Source organism: Melanerpes formicivorus, unplaced genomic scaffold (genome assembly GCF_026170545.1).
Source record: "Melanerpes formicivorus ecotype bairdi unplaced genomic scaffold, bMelFor1.0.p_v2 SCAF_10, whole genome shotgun sequence".
NCBI classification, from domain to species: domain Eukaryota; kingdom Metazoa; phylum Chordata; class Aves; order Piciformes; family Picidae; genus Melanerpes; species Melanerpes formicivorus.
The window spans coordinates 18,576,714-18,592,114 of NW_027142362.1; the positions used below are offsets into that span (position 1 = coordinate 18,576,714).

The 15,401-nt window shown below is 37.3% G+C and overlaps 1 protein-coding gene and 1 long non-coding RNA gene across 4 annotated transcripts in view; one reads left to right on the forward strand and one right to left on the reverse strand.

Annotated features, from left to right (window-relative positions):
- LOC137443882 (uncharacterized) overlaps nt 1–15,401 on the forward strand; it is a 47,737-nt gene that overhangs the window by 477 nt on the left and 31,859 nt on the right. The window contains exons 2-3 of the long non-coding RNA XR_010988014.1: nt 499–582; nt 13,892–13,959. This is a non-coding gene — a long non-coding RNA (uncharacterized lncRNA). The remainder of the gene's footprint in view (nt 1–498; nt 583–13,891; nt 13,960–15,401) is intronic.
- RORA (RAR related orphan receptor A) overlaps nt 8,562–15,401 on the reverse strand; it is a 368,219-nt gene continuing 361,379 nt past the window's right edge. For all 3 annotated transcript variants that reach the window (XM_068144028.1, XM_068144026.1, XM_068144027.1), the window contains 2 exons: nt 14,412–14,524; nt 8,562–13,059 (listed from right to left, as the gene is read on the reverse strand). In XM_068144028.1, coding sequence (XP_068000129.1) covers nt 12,895–13,059; nt 14,412–14,524 — 278 coding nt within the window. In that variant the 3' untranslated portion in view covers nt 8,562–12,894. The remainder of the gene's footprint in view (nt 13,060–14,411; nt 14,525–15,401) is intronic.

Genomic DNA, 15,401 nt, shown 5'->3' on the forward strand with positions numbered 1-15,401 from the left:
TGCGGCCCTGACGAGGTGTTGTGTTGTCTCGGTCGAGTGTGCAGAGGTGGCTCAGCCTGGCCCAGCTAGGTGGCTTATCTCTAAGGGGGCCTGAAGCAGGTACCTCGTGGAGGTTGCTTTTATCAGCCTCCCTCCTGGCCTTCTGGTTTTCCTTGCTCATTTCCCAGTTATGTGGACAAAAGCACAAACCTTTTTTTAAATTTTTTTTCCCCCCTGCTGTAGTAAAACGTGGAATTCAAGCATTCTCAGTACCTGTGGGTCTAGATACAGAAACTCATTTGTGGTATCAAGAAAAAGTGATCCACCTCACAGCTCTAAAACAGAGAAATGAAGAGGGAGGCTGTAGCAGTAACGCAGTGCTATGCACGAGTAGACAAAAATACAAGATGCAGAGTGTTGCCCAAATCCACCATCAAAGCCTTTTCAGCATGCTTGCAGATCAGTTTTAAAGGCACTGCTTGATTTTAATTCAACCCTTTTTTGTTTTGTGTATCTCAGAGAAATGGAAAGGTTTGAGTCTTCTGAATCCCAGAGCCCAGTTCTGGAGGTAGCCTTGTAAGGAGTACTCACTTCAAAACTCAGGTATGGTAACAGTTACATAGCCAAATGATTAGCAGATTTATCTCAGATTGTGATGTGGCAGGTTAAATTCTACCTCAGTCTGGATCTCTCTAAAATTTGCAGTGCCTTTTGTTTGGCTGTTTTATTTTTATTAATGCTGCTACTTCCTACACGGGATCTTTCCATGACGGATGTGAACATCAGGAAACACTTTTTCACTGTAAGGTTAACTGAGCTCTGGCACAGATTGCCCAGAGTTTGTGGAGTCACCATTTGTGACATAAAAGCTATTTGGACATGGGCACGTGCAACCTGCCTCTGCCATGGCCTTGATTGTCTCTGGAGGCCTCCGTTAATCTTAGCTGTTCTGTAATCCTGTGAAATGGTCAGGGGTCAAAACCACCACCTCCTAGCCTACAGTTCAGCTTCCCTTAGGGACAGGCCTGGGAGGCCTCAGTTTATTGCTTACTTGAGAAAAACTTCTCCTTTTTATATTGAACATATTGTTTATATAGTTGTTGCCTGATCTAGATCTTGGTGGTTAGGAACACTCCAGTGAGTGGAAAGACTTCAGCAGGAGTAATGTCCTGAGGATGGGAAAATCAAGCCTGCATTTTCAGGGTCTCAATGACTGGTTCAGTGATGGAGCTCCTGTTGAACAAATTACACTGCTTAGTGTTACTGTTCTAACAAAGTGATCACTTGCAGTACTTTTTTTTTTTTTTTTTTTTTTTTTTTTTTTGTAGACTTGGTCTGTAGGTGAAGGCTCTTTCCAGATACAGTGGTTCAAAGGTGAATGCTTATACCTGTCATTCTAGATCATGGTCAGGCACTCAAGACCGAGGCATTTCTCTGTAGGTGCAGAATTCAATTTTGCATGCCTGAAGTCTTAAGACCAAGCGTGCTGATGACATTCAGGTCCTCCCAAAGTTAGCACAGCAAAGGGAAACTGTGACTTTGCATTTTTATATCCAAAGCCTAATTATATCAAGCCCAAAACAGTACTTCTGAAATCAGGGAAAGCCAGATTTCTTGTATCTTGCACTTGATACAGTGAACAGGAAAATTAAAGCTCTTGTAAGCCATAAGGGGTGATTAAAGGATGCTTGGGAATCTTGTTTCCTTGTTGCCAAAGACTGCAGTCTTTGCAAGATAAAAAGCTTGTTAGACATCTGGGCCAAAGAGTAGTGGTGAACCAAGTTAAATCCAGATGGTGGCCAGTCACAAATGGTGTTCCTCAGGGCTCAGTACTGGGGCCAGTTCTTTTGAATACCTCTATCAGTGACTTGGATCAAGGGCACTCTCTGAAAGTGCAACACCACCGAATTAGACAGGAGTGTTGATCTGCTGAAGTACAGAATGGGTCTACAGAAAGATCAGGACAGATTATCAGTGGGCCAAGGTCAATTTGTGTGAGGCTCAACACAGCCAAGTGCGGGGTCCTGCAGTTAGGTCACAACAATCCCATACAACTCTATAGGCTGGGGAAGAGTGGCTATAAAGCTGCCTGGTAGAAAAGGACCTGGGGGCATTGGCTGACAGATGGATAAACATGAGCCAGCAGTGTGCTCTGGTGACCAAGGCGGCCACCAGCATCCTGAGTGGTATAAGGAATAGTGTGGTCAGCAGGAGTAGGGAGGTGACTGTCCCCCGTACTCTACACTAGTAAGGCCATACCTCAAATACTGTGTTCAGTTTTGGGCCCCTCGCCACAAAAAAGACATTGAATTGCTGGAATGTATCCAGAGAAGTGCAACAAAGCTGCTGAAGGGTTTGGAGAAGAAGTCTTACGAGGAGCACCCGAGGAACCTGGGGTTGTTTATTCTGGAGAAGGGGAGGCTGAGGGGAGACCTTGCTCTCTACAACTACTTGAAGGGAAGTTGGAGTGAGGGCGTGTGGGGGGGGGTGTCAGTCTTTGTACTATCAGTTGATAGTATGAGAGGAAATGGCCTGAAACTGTGCTGGGGAGGTTTAGGCTGGATATTAGGAAAAATTTCTTTACGGGAAGAGTGGTCAGGCATGGGAAGAAGCTACCCAGGAAGGTGGTGGAGTCACCATCCCTGGAGGTGTTTAAAATACATGTACACTTTTTTGCTTAGTGACATGCTTTAGCGGTGGATTTGGTATCTTAGTCTTGTCTGCCCTAAAAGATTCTATGATTACATGATGTATGTGCTAGGTAGGTCTGACATATGTGCTTGTGAGCACAGCCTGTTTTTTTAAGGATGCATTCCTTAAGAAAGAAATTCAATAAGCTGCAATTCAGAAAAAACAAACAAGATGCTACTGACAAAAAAAAAAAAGGACAGATTTTTTTTTCCATTAGAAGCTGAAGTTTTATTACAGGATAACAGTACATAAAGCACATCTAAAATCGATGTGTTCAATGCACTTAATAAAGGTAATGTAATATTAAAGGTACAGTTTCTAAGTACAATATAACAACATTCATATTAGAATGAAAATTGGAGTATTTAAAAGACAACATTAAATCTCTTATTTTTACAGTCATATTTACAAAATGAATCAAAATACTTTTTTCGGGACTGAGTAAAATAACAAACTTGAATATAAGCAGGCTATCGAAGAGTGAGTTGGAAAGGTCCATGAACGTGAAAAGTTAAGTGATTGGGTAAAGATCATTAGCAAAGGTTTAGTACAATACCACTTTAGTATTCCTCTTGATGGCTTACATTTTATTGTGGCTAGAAAAGGAATTTATACATACTGTACACATAACAGACAGCAAATATTTACATGTACAGTATAGTTGTATTGAAACCTGTGTGTATTTACAGCAATTTGACGTTTTGAAGCCTATGTGCTCACTTTCCAAACGGATGGGTATTTGTCATCGGCATTTATTCGGGTCATGTTACCGTTGAACATTTAGTAAAGAGGGAGAATATAGGTTAACCAAATGGTTTTGCATAAATACCTCAAACTATTTAAAACAACGGGGAGAATGTATTCCTGGTATTATGTGCAGGTTAATTCATACAAATTCAAGAGCAAGTCCTTTTGTCTTTGAAAATATCAAAAGGTGACTTAAATCAATAAGGGAAAATAAAATTGTCATGGCTTATATTTAAATAAGATTGTAGCTTCAAGAGGTTTTCATAATTGTCCTGATAGTGTTTGCAATTAAACATTCCACTTATGAAAATATACCCACGGTGCAGTAAAGTTTGTACTAATTTTTAGGACAACAGTATGCTTGCTGTTTAAAAAAAAATATTTATATATATATATTCCTTGGATTGAGGGTATAAAAGCAGTGCATGGAAGCCAAGAACCATGGCTTTAAAATTCACTACCTTCTATTATCAAAAAGTGCAGTAAACAGAAACATTGTATTTAATAAATTGCTCAAAAATCTTTGCTAAAGATCTTATAAATTCAGTAATATTACAGAAAAATTCTAATAAATATTTAAAAGGTTAATTACCTCCTTAGTTAGATATTTGATATCCATTAGTTGTTAAGAATTAACATGAAAACAGTATCTAGAATGAAAGGAGCAGGGGACAAGAATACTTTTAAGGGTAGATGACTAGGTAAGGTGTACATGGAAAATAAAAACAAAACCCCCAGACCTGACAAGACTTTGCCAATTCCACTTCTTTAATTAATTTTAGTTGCTAATGGCTGTCCTTGGATATGCATGCATGATTTCTAAAGCATATCCAAGGACTGAATTTAGCCATCCATCGTGGAAGATTTACAGAAAATTCCTATTTACAGTAACTGGAGTTAATTGTGTAGGCATGGCCTAGTAACATCTGCAGTTTGAGTGTATACAGATCCTATTTAAAGTCAAGAGGGAGGAAGGCACCCAGCAGAATAACATCTATAAATATCAGATGTAACGACAGAACTCTCCCAACAAGCCAAATAGCTACCTCCCTTTCAGACAGCATGTTGTAATTACTTTACACTGGCAGATTAGATGTTTTTCTTTTTTTCTGATACAAGACAGGCAGACTGTTTTAGTAACCAAAAAGATAAGCTGGACAGAACATTTTTAATAATGTTAATAATTAATAATGTTAGTAATGTAGAAAAAAATTCTACATTTGATATCAAGTATCTGTACTGGTGAAGTAATTTTCTCCTTATTAAATATACTATAGAATAATTTATATGACACTATGCATTTAAAGAGAAAACCATGTCCCAAATCTTGTACTCTGATACAGGTACTTGTTGGGCATATGTTGGTGTGTGTATATATATATATACAAATATATATATATTTATATATAGTTATACTCAGTGAAATTAACAAGACCCAAAGGTGGTATTGTCTAGGAATAAAAGGGGTTTGTTTGCTTTTGTTCACAAAAGTAACTTATCTAGCACCACACATCAGAAAAACACAAAAATAGCACACTCTAGTTCTAAACAGCTATGTCTAAAATAGATTATATAGTAAAACAGATATTATACAGCATAATGTGGTATTTGATAAACAGATAAATATTTGCACTGTGTAGGCTGTTTATAGTATAACTTTATCTATACAGAATGAAAGCAAAAAGTTAACTGTATAGAGGTGAGCAGAACAACATTAAATATTATGACTCCAAAGCAGAGACAAAGTTAAGAGTTGAAAGAATAGAGCAAGATAAAATGTTTACAGGCCATTACAAGTCCTTAAATTAGTAGTAAAATAAGGAATCAGTTGCTCAAGTTTAAGAAAGCAGTAAACAAGAGATTGCATTTACATGCAGATGTCTAAAACTTGTATTTCTTTTAAATCTATGCACAAAAAGTCATTTGTTTTTATTGCTTGACATTCAGTTATGGCTAGAGTATTTTTAACCTTTTTTTTTTGTTTGTTTTTACTTTGGAAACAAGAATATTGTTAAAGGTGCCATAAAAATGGACAACATTGAAAACAGTTTGCAAATAAACCACCTAACACTGCAGTTCTTTATACATTTTAAAAAGCCTTGTCTGGGGTTTGTCATATGTTAAATATATTTAATCTGGGAAAATACATTGTAGCTTGAAGCCTCCCATTGGCCCAAACATCCAATACAAAAACACATCTCCAGAAAAGGAGCAGGCAGACAATACAGTTACATATAAAGAAGCAGCCAGTTAATGTCCTAATAGTTCAAATATTCACCACTGTTTTGTAACTTGTTTCTAAATCAGTGTAGAGATGAGGAGCATTTTGGATTTAGAAAGGTGTACAGTACGTATGCCTTTTTGTGAAATAAAATTCACTGTATTGCTTATGAATTCTCTGCATTAGATATAGCTAAGTGTTACAGATTGCAAGTTCCTGTATAGTTTGTGCATCTACATTAAGACTTTGTGGGGTAATTTGGGTAGTGTTTCTCAAACTGAAAGGCACAACAATTTGAAAGTTGCCAGAGTATATAGATTGTTATCAAAACACTCTGGCAAGCAAATGTAGCTGGGTTCTATGAGAAGCATGTCAGCTGAGTTCTCCAGCGCAGAGCCTGTGGCTGCAGACAAGCTCACTGCCCAGGGAACTTGTCCCTCTGACTGTGTGCAGCTCAGCCGCTTCAGCGTGGAGGAGCTGCAAGAGGTGGCTGTTGGCTGCAAGCGTTTGTAATGGCCATAGAGTTAGCATTAGCAGCAGCTCAGTTCCTTCACTTAGGAAATGCCACCAGTTGGTTCACACTCACTGCCCCAGAAAAATAAAGTTAATTTCCAAGAACAGAGAGCCCTGTGAATAAATACAGCCCAGAAGAATGTGCTTTCAGAAAGCTTGAGAAACACTGACTTACAAGAAAACAAGTATATAAAAAACAAAAGAACACCAAAAACATGCACATGTTAACAGAAAGGCTGGATGTCACACATCAAGTTCAACTTGACCATGAAGTTCAGCTTGAAGAGTAATGAGATTATGAGGGAAGACATACAAGTAAATATTGTGGCAGAAGAAATTAACTGATGAATATGATCTGAAGCCTTTATCATGCTTTGTTTCTTATTTGGATAGCCTACTTATTGCTATAAAGTTATTGCTATATTCTACCAATGATAAAGGCAACCACCCCACCCTCCCCAAACTAAACAGCAATATTACACATGAAAAAGGTAGAATACAGCTTTTATTTTGATGTTAAAATTCTATTTAGTACCTGAATAAAGTTCCAAAGATAGACTGTACATTATCCTAAACATTATGTATTATTCCCCTCAAGTCCAGTAAGTTAGCATTATTTAGCAAGCTATTATCACAGTACTAGGATTAAAGCACATACTGCAATGATTTCTAAATAAATATTCATTTAAACTTTAAAACTTTTGTTTCTTCTTGTTGTATTTGGTAGCTGTATGCATTTGCCCTCATTTCCACCAAATGATTTACTGATAGGAATACTTAAGTGGAAAGAAAATAGGAGGCTTAATAGTCAAATATATTTCATGGATGACTTTTAAAGTAATAAATATTAATAATGAAAAAAAAAAACGAGTAGTTACCATTCTCCAGCTAAGGAAAACAAAGATACCTCTGTGCATTCTGAATCAGCTAGCACAGGTGGAATTCTGACATTGCTATTAATAAGTTATCTACATTGGGGAGTTTAGGAATGTGTAGAGAAAGAAAACCCCACATTGTTTGCACAGCTTACACTGTGCAACCTGTTTTGTTCTTTAGGTACAGACTGGGGAATGTCTACGCCAATGCGAAAAGAGGTAAGTCTAATGTTTGATTCACCCCACTATATAGTGAGAGCATCTTACAGACTGTACCTATTAACAGCATCTTTAATTAGTATGCAAGTATGTAAAGAACAGGTTCTATTGTGAATCAACAATAGAATTTTTCATCTACTGAAGATGCCAGAACACAAACTGACCAAGAGAGCATACTTGCTAAGCAGTTGTCAGCCTTGGAAGGCCATTCTAGGCTGAACTCGGCAGTCAGCTTCTACAAATGTACAAATGTTTTCCCTCTTTGTTAAGCAACCTAAAGTAAACATCTGGAAGCTGTGTATTTGGTGAAAAGTCCTCAATAAGCTAAGATACTGGGGAACTGATGCTTTTTTTTGCAAGAAGATGGACAAGTTTGATGGACAAATTTTGCTCATTTTGTTTGTAGTTGCTTATTTATTTTTATACTTCCATTTTCAGAACAATGTGAAGCCATAAACCGAGGCTAATCGGGACAGGCTTCCAGAGTCCTACATTTGGCACTTGGGAGACTTCCTACACATTGCTGGATTTTGGTGCCATTGTAATCACTGTTGTTGATGTACTAGATATGAAAATGTCTTCAGCCTCAGCATTTCCTTCCAGCCAGGTTTTTTGCTTTACCATGTAGCACATGTTGTAACGACAGACAACATGTGAAGTGTTGTTCTTGTATTCCTGCAGATGTGTGTTCCTTTCTATGTGATGTCATTGCCGGAACCTAGTCATCACCTTTTCATTCTTACTGTGCTGTCATAAACTGATTTGTTTTCTTTGACAACAATTTAAATACTGAAAACCCACTATTGCAAACGCTGAAATTCAGCTGGCGAAATAGTCCTATCATTACATAAAAGTCCAGAGGTTATTTAAACTAATTTCACTCACTGAATGGGTCAGTATTAATTTATTTTCTAAATTGTCATTACAAAACCTTTGCACTGTTTGGAGTACTTTGTTTTGAACAAAACCAAGCCCAAAGAACAGCTATACTGCAAAACTGAGTACGAGAATGAGTCACCCGTAGAGCATTTAGTTAAAAAGAAAATAATCCAGTTCTCTTGTGCTGGGGGGGGCAGGAGGGAAGGGGAGAAATATTAGCATGTGTTTTTAAAAAGTAATTTGTTCCACCAGTAGTACTGGCCACCCTGTTGAGAGTTTTAGAAGATCCCTGAGCACATTAATTTCTGACTCTTAACCCCAGCTCCAAAATGATAGGGCATCTGTTGCTGATAACGAGATGGATTGTCATTCACAGTTAAGTCAATCGTAAGGTGCTTATCTATTTACCCTTTTTTTCACCAATCAGCACAAAGAACTGTCAGAAAATAACTTTTATTTTTCTTTTTTAAATAATAAAAGGGCACAGAATTTAAACAAAATCAATGTTTTGTGACAGTGGTTTAGGATTATTATCTGGCTGCCCCTCAACAACAGACAAGTGATTCAATTGACATTCCTTATCAGGAAAAAAAAAAAGAAAAAGAAAAAGGAAAAAAAAACCCAACAAAACCAAAAAAGAAAAATCCTGTACAAATATGTATTTTTCCCTGAGGGATCAAGGTTACACCCGCAAGTGCTCTATGTACATATTGCACTGTAGAGGAATGAAGAACATGTGCAAAAAAAGCAACAATGATTGAAGCTTACTAATCAAACCTTTTAATTGTGACTGCTATGCCGTCTTGCATTTTGGAATGTCGGAACACAGCTAATTCCTTTAGTCTAAAATGTAAAAAACAAAAACAGAAAGAAAAAAGAAAAACACACCTCTACTATGGCACATTCAATGAAATAAAAAGTTTTTCAAAGACAAATAGACAAATTCCATCAAGAAAATAATACAAAGTTCGTTCATTTGTTTTTTTTTTCAGTTTTTTAGAAAAATTACATTACTTTCTTTCATTGTTTCACATTACAAAATTTTTTTTTTTTTAATGTTTACACAAATCACATTTTATTGCAGGAATATTTCAAGTGCCATCAAACATTTATAGAAGGGTTAAAAAAATAGAAGTCTCTCTAAAGTGGTCCAGACAAGGCTTTGTATAGAATAAATCTTTTTTTCCACCTATTTTTGATTTAAGTATTTTGAATACATTTTCTTTATTCCATTGACACTTAACAGCCTAGAAGCAGCCACTCAAACATACCCACACATATATTCATGTGCGCACACAAATGTACTCTCTCTCACACACACAGGTGCACATACACACACAGATATCTTGGTATCCATACTAAGACAGATAAGCTTTAATAAAGAACAACCAAACTTAAAAACAGCCTCCCTTTTCACCTAACCCATAGTTTAAAAAATATCAAACAGTGCTGGAGATGTTAAAGTATATTGGGCTGATTCAAATGACAGCATAGTACTGTATCTCTTTCCTAGAAAGCCAGACAACATCTCTGTGGATAGCTGTAACACCCAAGGTAAAAAGATAATTTCAAAGCCAATATATTATTCCTTTATATTCAGCTATTCTCATGTTTTTGTTTGAAGGGAACTAGGCAAATTACAAACATATTCATGTGAATATCCAGTGACCCCCCCCAAATATTTTCAAACTGAATTTGGTCAATCATCTGATGCCAGGCCATAGTCTCAGAGGTTCTGCAGAGTACATTTCCTCTACTGCACTTGGTTCTTACCTGGCCATCACTCTGACCAGCCACTGACTTTATTGTGCATCCCCAAAATAATATTCTGTTGCCAAGTGGCTGTTAACTGTTATCAGGAAAGCTGAGTTTCTTGGGGTATGTTTGCAGAACCTCTTTTAACAAGGTGCCAGTACTTGGGAACTCCCACAGACTAAAAGGACAGCAGCTTCTGGCCTGGAAAATCATGTCACATGCTCTTTTCAGATACAAAGGGCTTTCAGCTAAGGCCCCATCTGGAGACTTTTTATGGTTATGTATTTTATTAGTAAATGCTGCAAAAATCTGTTGTCAATGATTTACGGGGTGGAAATATGCTGATCTAGATACCAAACAAAAACATTGGCCCCTAGATGTCTGATAAAGTACTAATATTCATCAAGAAGAGGTAAGAAAAATACATGACTGAAAATCCCCAAGTGTTTTGTCTGGTAGTCTACTTATTGTCAGAAGTGGGAGTTATATCTCACTCTCTAAGATCTTACTTCATTAAGAATTAGTTGACACTGAAATTAAGTTTAGTTGATCTTTACAGACTAGCACCTAAGGCTGGTCACATTCAGAAAAGATTTGTTATTTAAAAGGGTTGCTTTAAAAATGGGAACACACATTAGAATGAAAGTACCATATCATGCCAGCTACTCCAATAAAGTAAACAATGGTTCCAGGAAAAGTGTTTCAGTGAGACTGGAGAGAGCATGAGCTGCCTCTTGGGGAGCAGGCCAGATGGAGGTGTGAAAGGATGACTCTGGACTTTTTTTCAAAGCCCTCTCATGCCTCTATCCCCGTGGTCACAGAGGTGCAGGTGTTCCCCTCCTATACTCCAGGGACATACAGCTTTGAAGGGGAAACACAAGATATTCATGTCCCTCTCTCTTCAAACCCCAGAGATGAGTGATAGCTGTAAGCTTCCCCAATGTAGCAAACTATACAACTCTAAAAGGGTGTAAGGGTGTCAATAGCTAAATGTTTAGCCCCAAAGGATACACGTTCAAATCACAGGATAAACCTCTTGCTTATAATAACCCACTGATCTGAGTCTGCTTTATAAAATAATTAGGCTTCATTGTGCTTCTGTTCATTCCTGCTACTTCTCAATGACTATAATGTACATAAGAGATTGTTCATCCTTAGAAATTAAAGTAGTGGAGCACATGCTGTCTCATTCCTTTTTTAAAGTTCCAGTGCTTCTTGTGCAGGCCTGCAAAGCATTCACAGTTAGACATCTTCATCTCATCCAAAACAATTACGCACCTCTGGCTCAAATAGCCACAGTTTATTTTGTGATGTCATTTATTGTGAATCTGCTTCCTCTGGAACTAAATTTACTTGCCAGATTTGCTCAGATAGAGCATTTTTCCTAAAGGGGATGGTAACTAATAATAAAGACAGCAAGATTAGGCTTATTGGTTGATTATGCAACATGGGAATCACAATTTCAGAATGCAGATTTATGATAGCAAAGATTTCCAGGTATTATACAGAGTACAAAACAATGCTTTCTAGCAACACTGTGCCTTTGTTAGTCTGTCCTCATGGGACAAACTTTAAAGTGCTTCTTTTTCAATAAGGAGAACAATGGTCTTCTCTGTTCAGCTACCTGAAACTAAACTGCTGGATGCTCAAAGAATGTGGGTCAGTGTCTTGTCTCTCTAAGTCAAAGCTAAACCTCTATGGAGTTTGATAGGCTAGAGTTTGGAGTTTGAAGACATTGTTTACAATATGGAGTACAAAAAGTATGTCATACTATGTATAAAAATTGCTTTTCCACATTTGTGTCATACACATACTTTCACTGTAGATACAGACTTGAGTAAACACCTTCAAACCTGTGTTTAGAGTGGGCAGAAATACACTGTATTTAACAGCCTTATTTTCAAGAATGCTGTGTTACTCATTTGTAACTGATCTGTAACTGCCTACTTTCACCAGGGAAACTCAGCACCTTTGAAAATCAGGCTTTTGACTTATGCACCTAAACTTTAATTTAGGCATGTAATTTTAAACACCCAGGTTTGAATGATTTGAAAATAAAAGTACCTTTGAATTTAACAGCTTGAAAAGCCAATTTTAATTTAGAAAGCTGTCATTATTTTAAACTCTAAAAACGTCTGTAACCATTTCAGGATATGACCAGCCTCTCTTTAAAAGTAACATGGAAAACAGCAGCATAAATACCTCCCAATGTACCAGTACCTGCCAAACCTTTTTCAGTTAAACTTGAATTTCTGGTGCACATGCAACACAACAATGAACACGCTAGCATTTAATTTAAAGAAAAAGGTGCAAAATGAAAGTGCCTTATCAATTCAACAAGAAAAGCTATACCAGTAACTACATTTTATATTAATTAAAACAATATATAAACAATATCTCTTTTGTTATATATAGTCTTCATGCCCATTTACCCTGTAATATATTATAATGCTATTGTTGCTATTGCTATGGACCCTTTTCATGCCGTTCTGTCTACTGGCAAACAGTGGTAGGTGAAAAAAATCGTCCTTCATGAAACAATGAGCAAGTTGTGCAAACTGATGCTGAAATCTCTGCAATGCACACCAGTCACTGATTACTAGGTGGACTCTCTGTTCTGATCAGCAAATTGATTGTTCTGTCAAAAGTCTGGGCAGTGAACTACAAGAGAAAACAACCTTCTGACATTAGTACCCTCAGTCTGTGTAAACAGAGGTCAAGGATTGAGAAGTTGAGACAGAAAAAGGGTCCATATTTGTAGGCATAATGGAAATCATATGCATGAGAAAAACAAGTTCAACTTTGTTTCATTGTTTCCCATCCTTCGCCTGACCCCGACCACCAAGAGATGTGCAGTGTGTTGGCTCCCTAGGTCTGTGCAGGGCCATATAAAGTGTCTTGGTTTTCTTTTTTTTTTTTTTTTTTCCTTTCCTTTTTTTTTTTTTTCCTTTTCTCTCCTTTCTTCTGTTTTAATGTTTGTACTTCAGACATTCTAGAAGTGCTTAGGTGATACGTTTACCCATCAATTTGCATCGCTGGCTCAAATTCTGAAGTGAACAACTCCTTGTAAAGTGGAGGAAAATGCAGTCGTACAATGTCTGGGTATATTGCTTTAAATGCCATAAGCTTTTCTGTATGTCGTCCACACAGTGCTCTTAAAGTAGACACTTTGCATATTAACTGTAAAAAAATGAACGTAAGTTATATGGTCATACAAGGAATCAGGCCTCCCAATCTCTCTCTTAGGATTAAATATCTCCCAAATACTTTTTTAAACACTTCAGTGGTTTAACATTTCAGATGCATAGTTGTGGATGCTTGGTTAAGAGTTAAAAAAGAAAAACAGTAAGCCACTGAAGAGCTGTTTAAGCAATGGATTAATACTATTTGTGAATTAATTTTCTCTAAGTTCCTTTGAACATGTATCACGGGCTTTTCTCACTTGCCTACCAAACACTGGATTGATATTTAAGTACTTAATGGCTGGATCTTCATTCATGCAACTTAGTCATTCTCTTAGAAGGTGCCAGTCCTTACTAATTTTAACCCCCACTGTATTATGGAGGGAACTGGCAACACAGCAGATGAGGTGAAAAGGAATAGGCCAGAATAATATGTACTTAAAAATAACGCTTAGGGTGCTCCCTGAACTTACTGGCTAAATTATTTGTATCAAAGCACATGAAAGCAACTTTCATCTAACAAAGGTATCCAAAATGTACACTGGGAAACAAATTAAATGAGGTAAGGTTTGAAAGAGGGACAATCTGCAAAGCTTGAGCTGGACCATTCTGCTTCTATTGTAATTAATTCTGTGGTGTGAAGCTAAGCATAAGCTTTATGGCTCTGTAAAGTTCTAAAAGTAACTGCCTCTGTAAGGAAGTGCCAATCCTTCCCCAGTTCTTCAGATTCATCTTTTTTCACATGGCATCACTTTACCATTGTTGAAAGATAAGGTGAAGATACTTTAGATTAACATAAAAGTAAGTACTATCTCTTTTATTTTCCCTAGGCATCAGTGTTGGAAGAACTGCTAAGAAAAAGGCTGTATGTGGAACCTATGGAAAACTGAAACACAAGGTTAGTTTGGGTATTGTACATCATGTTATTTTAATTGTCATGCAGGCAGAGATTTCACAAGGATTAAAGCATGTATGTTGCAGAACTGAAAAAGTTTTCTCTGTGGCAGAAATGTTGTGAAGGAGAAGTACAATAGAAACCTTCATGGCTTTTTGTGAAGTCCAGCATTACAATAGCTCTTTTAAGGCCCTGATAAGCCTTGTCTGCTGATTTCACCTTTTCTTTAGTATATAGTTACTACTAAACACCTGGATTTTGAACAAAGAATTCTGGGTTTATAAATAAACTGTGTAAAAGCTTTTACACTCTAATTAGGATATTGTTGTGGTGGTTTGGCCCTGGCTGGGGGCCAAATGTCTACCAAAGCCACTCTATCACTCCCCTTCTTAGATGGACACGGGAAAGAGTAAGCATACTTTCACAGTGATGTGAGAGCACAGTATGATTCTTACCTTTGTTAGAATTCCATCCTCTCGGTGGTTCTTCTGTAGGACGTGCTGAAGTGCTAGCTGGATCTTCTGTTGGAGTTTTTCAATTTTTACTTTCTCCTGAAGCCATGAGCGATCTAAATATAAATGGAGTTAACACCTCTAGTACTGCACACATCAATCACAGTGCACCAGGAAATACTGTGTCTGTTACAGATTCATCCTGTTTGCAGCCTTCCCTCCACTTCTTATATAACCTCATATAGAGTTTCAAATTTGATGGGTTTTAGAGTATACTTGTGTGCATTTAAAATCACTTCAATAAAGCCCTGCATTAGAAGAATGCAGTGTATCTGAATAAGACTTATCAATCTTTTGCTAACAAGTTCTCTAAAATGCATGGCATTTACAAAACAAAGCTAGCAGCCTTTTAGTGGGAAATTAATAGATCACAGAATTAACAAGTAGTTGGAGTGATCTCCTAGCTAATATCTACAGAAAAAAACAGAAGGAAGGATTCAGCTTTTTAAAGAAGAAGGAAAAAAAAAGGCAGCTCCTGAACTTCCTAGCAGAAAAGTAGTAGTAGTTGCTGCATCCTTTGTGTGGTGGCAGAACTGGGGGATTCTGTGTCTTATGTTCTAAGACATAGGGCTAGCAAGCTTCTGATCTGGCAAATAGCATGATAATGTATTTATGATAGCCTCATTAAACCACTGTTGCTAACAGATTCTTCTGCCACCAATCCTGAGTCCACTATGCTGCATTCAAAAGCAGAGGGTTTATTCCTCTGGGTGTCGTGCCAGACAAAATTACTTTCTGCAGAGTTACCTTGTTTCACTCAACTGAACAGGCCTTCCCAGGACCTAGAGTACTGTGCGTATCTACTTGAGACTATCAAGCTGTTTTGATCATGGTTATGGTAGATGCAGGCTGATTCTTATGGTGACTTTTATGTCTGGCACAAGAATTCTCAGTGTACCATTTTGTGATGAGGTCAGAAACCTAAACTTCCTT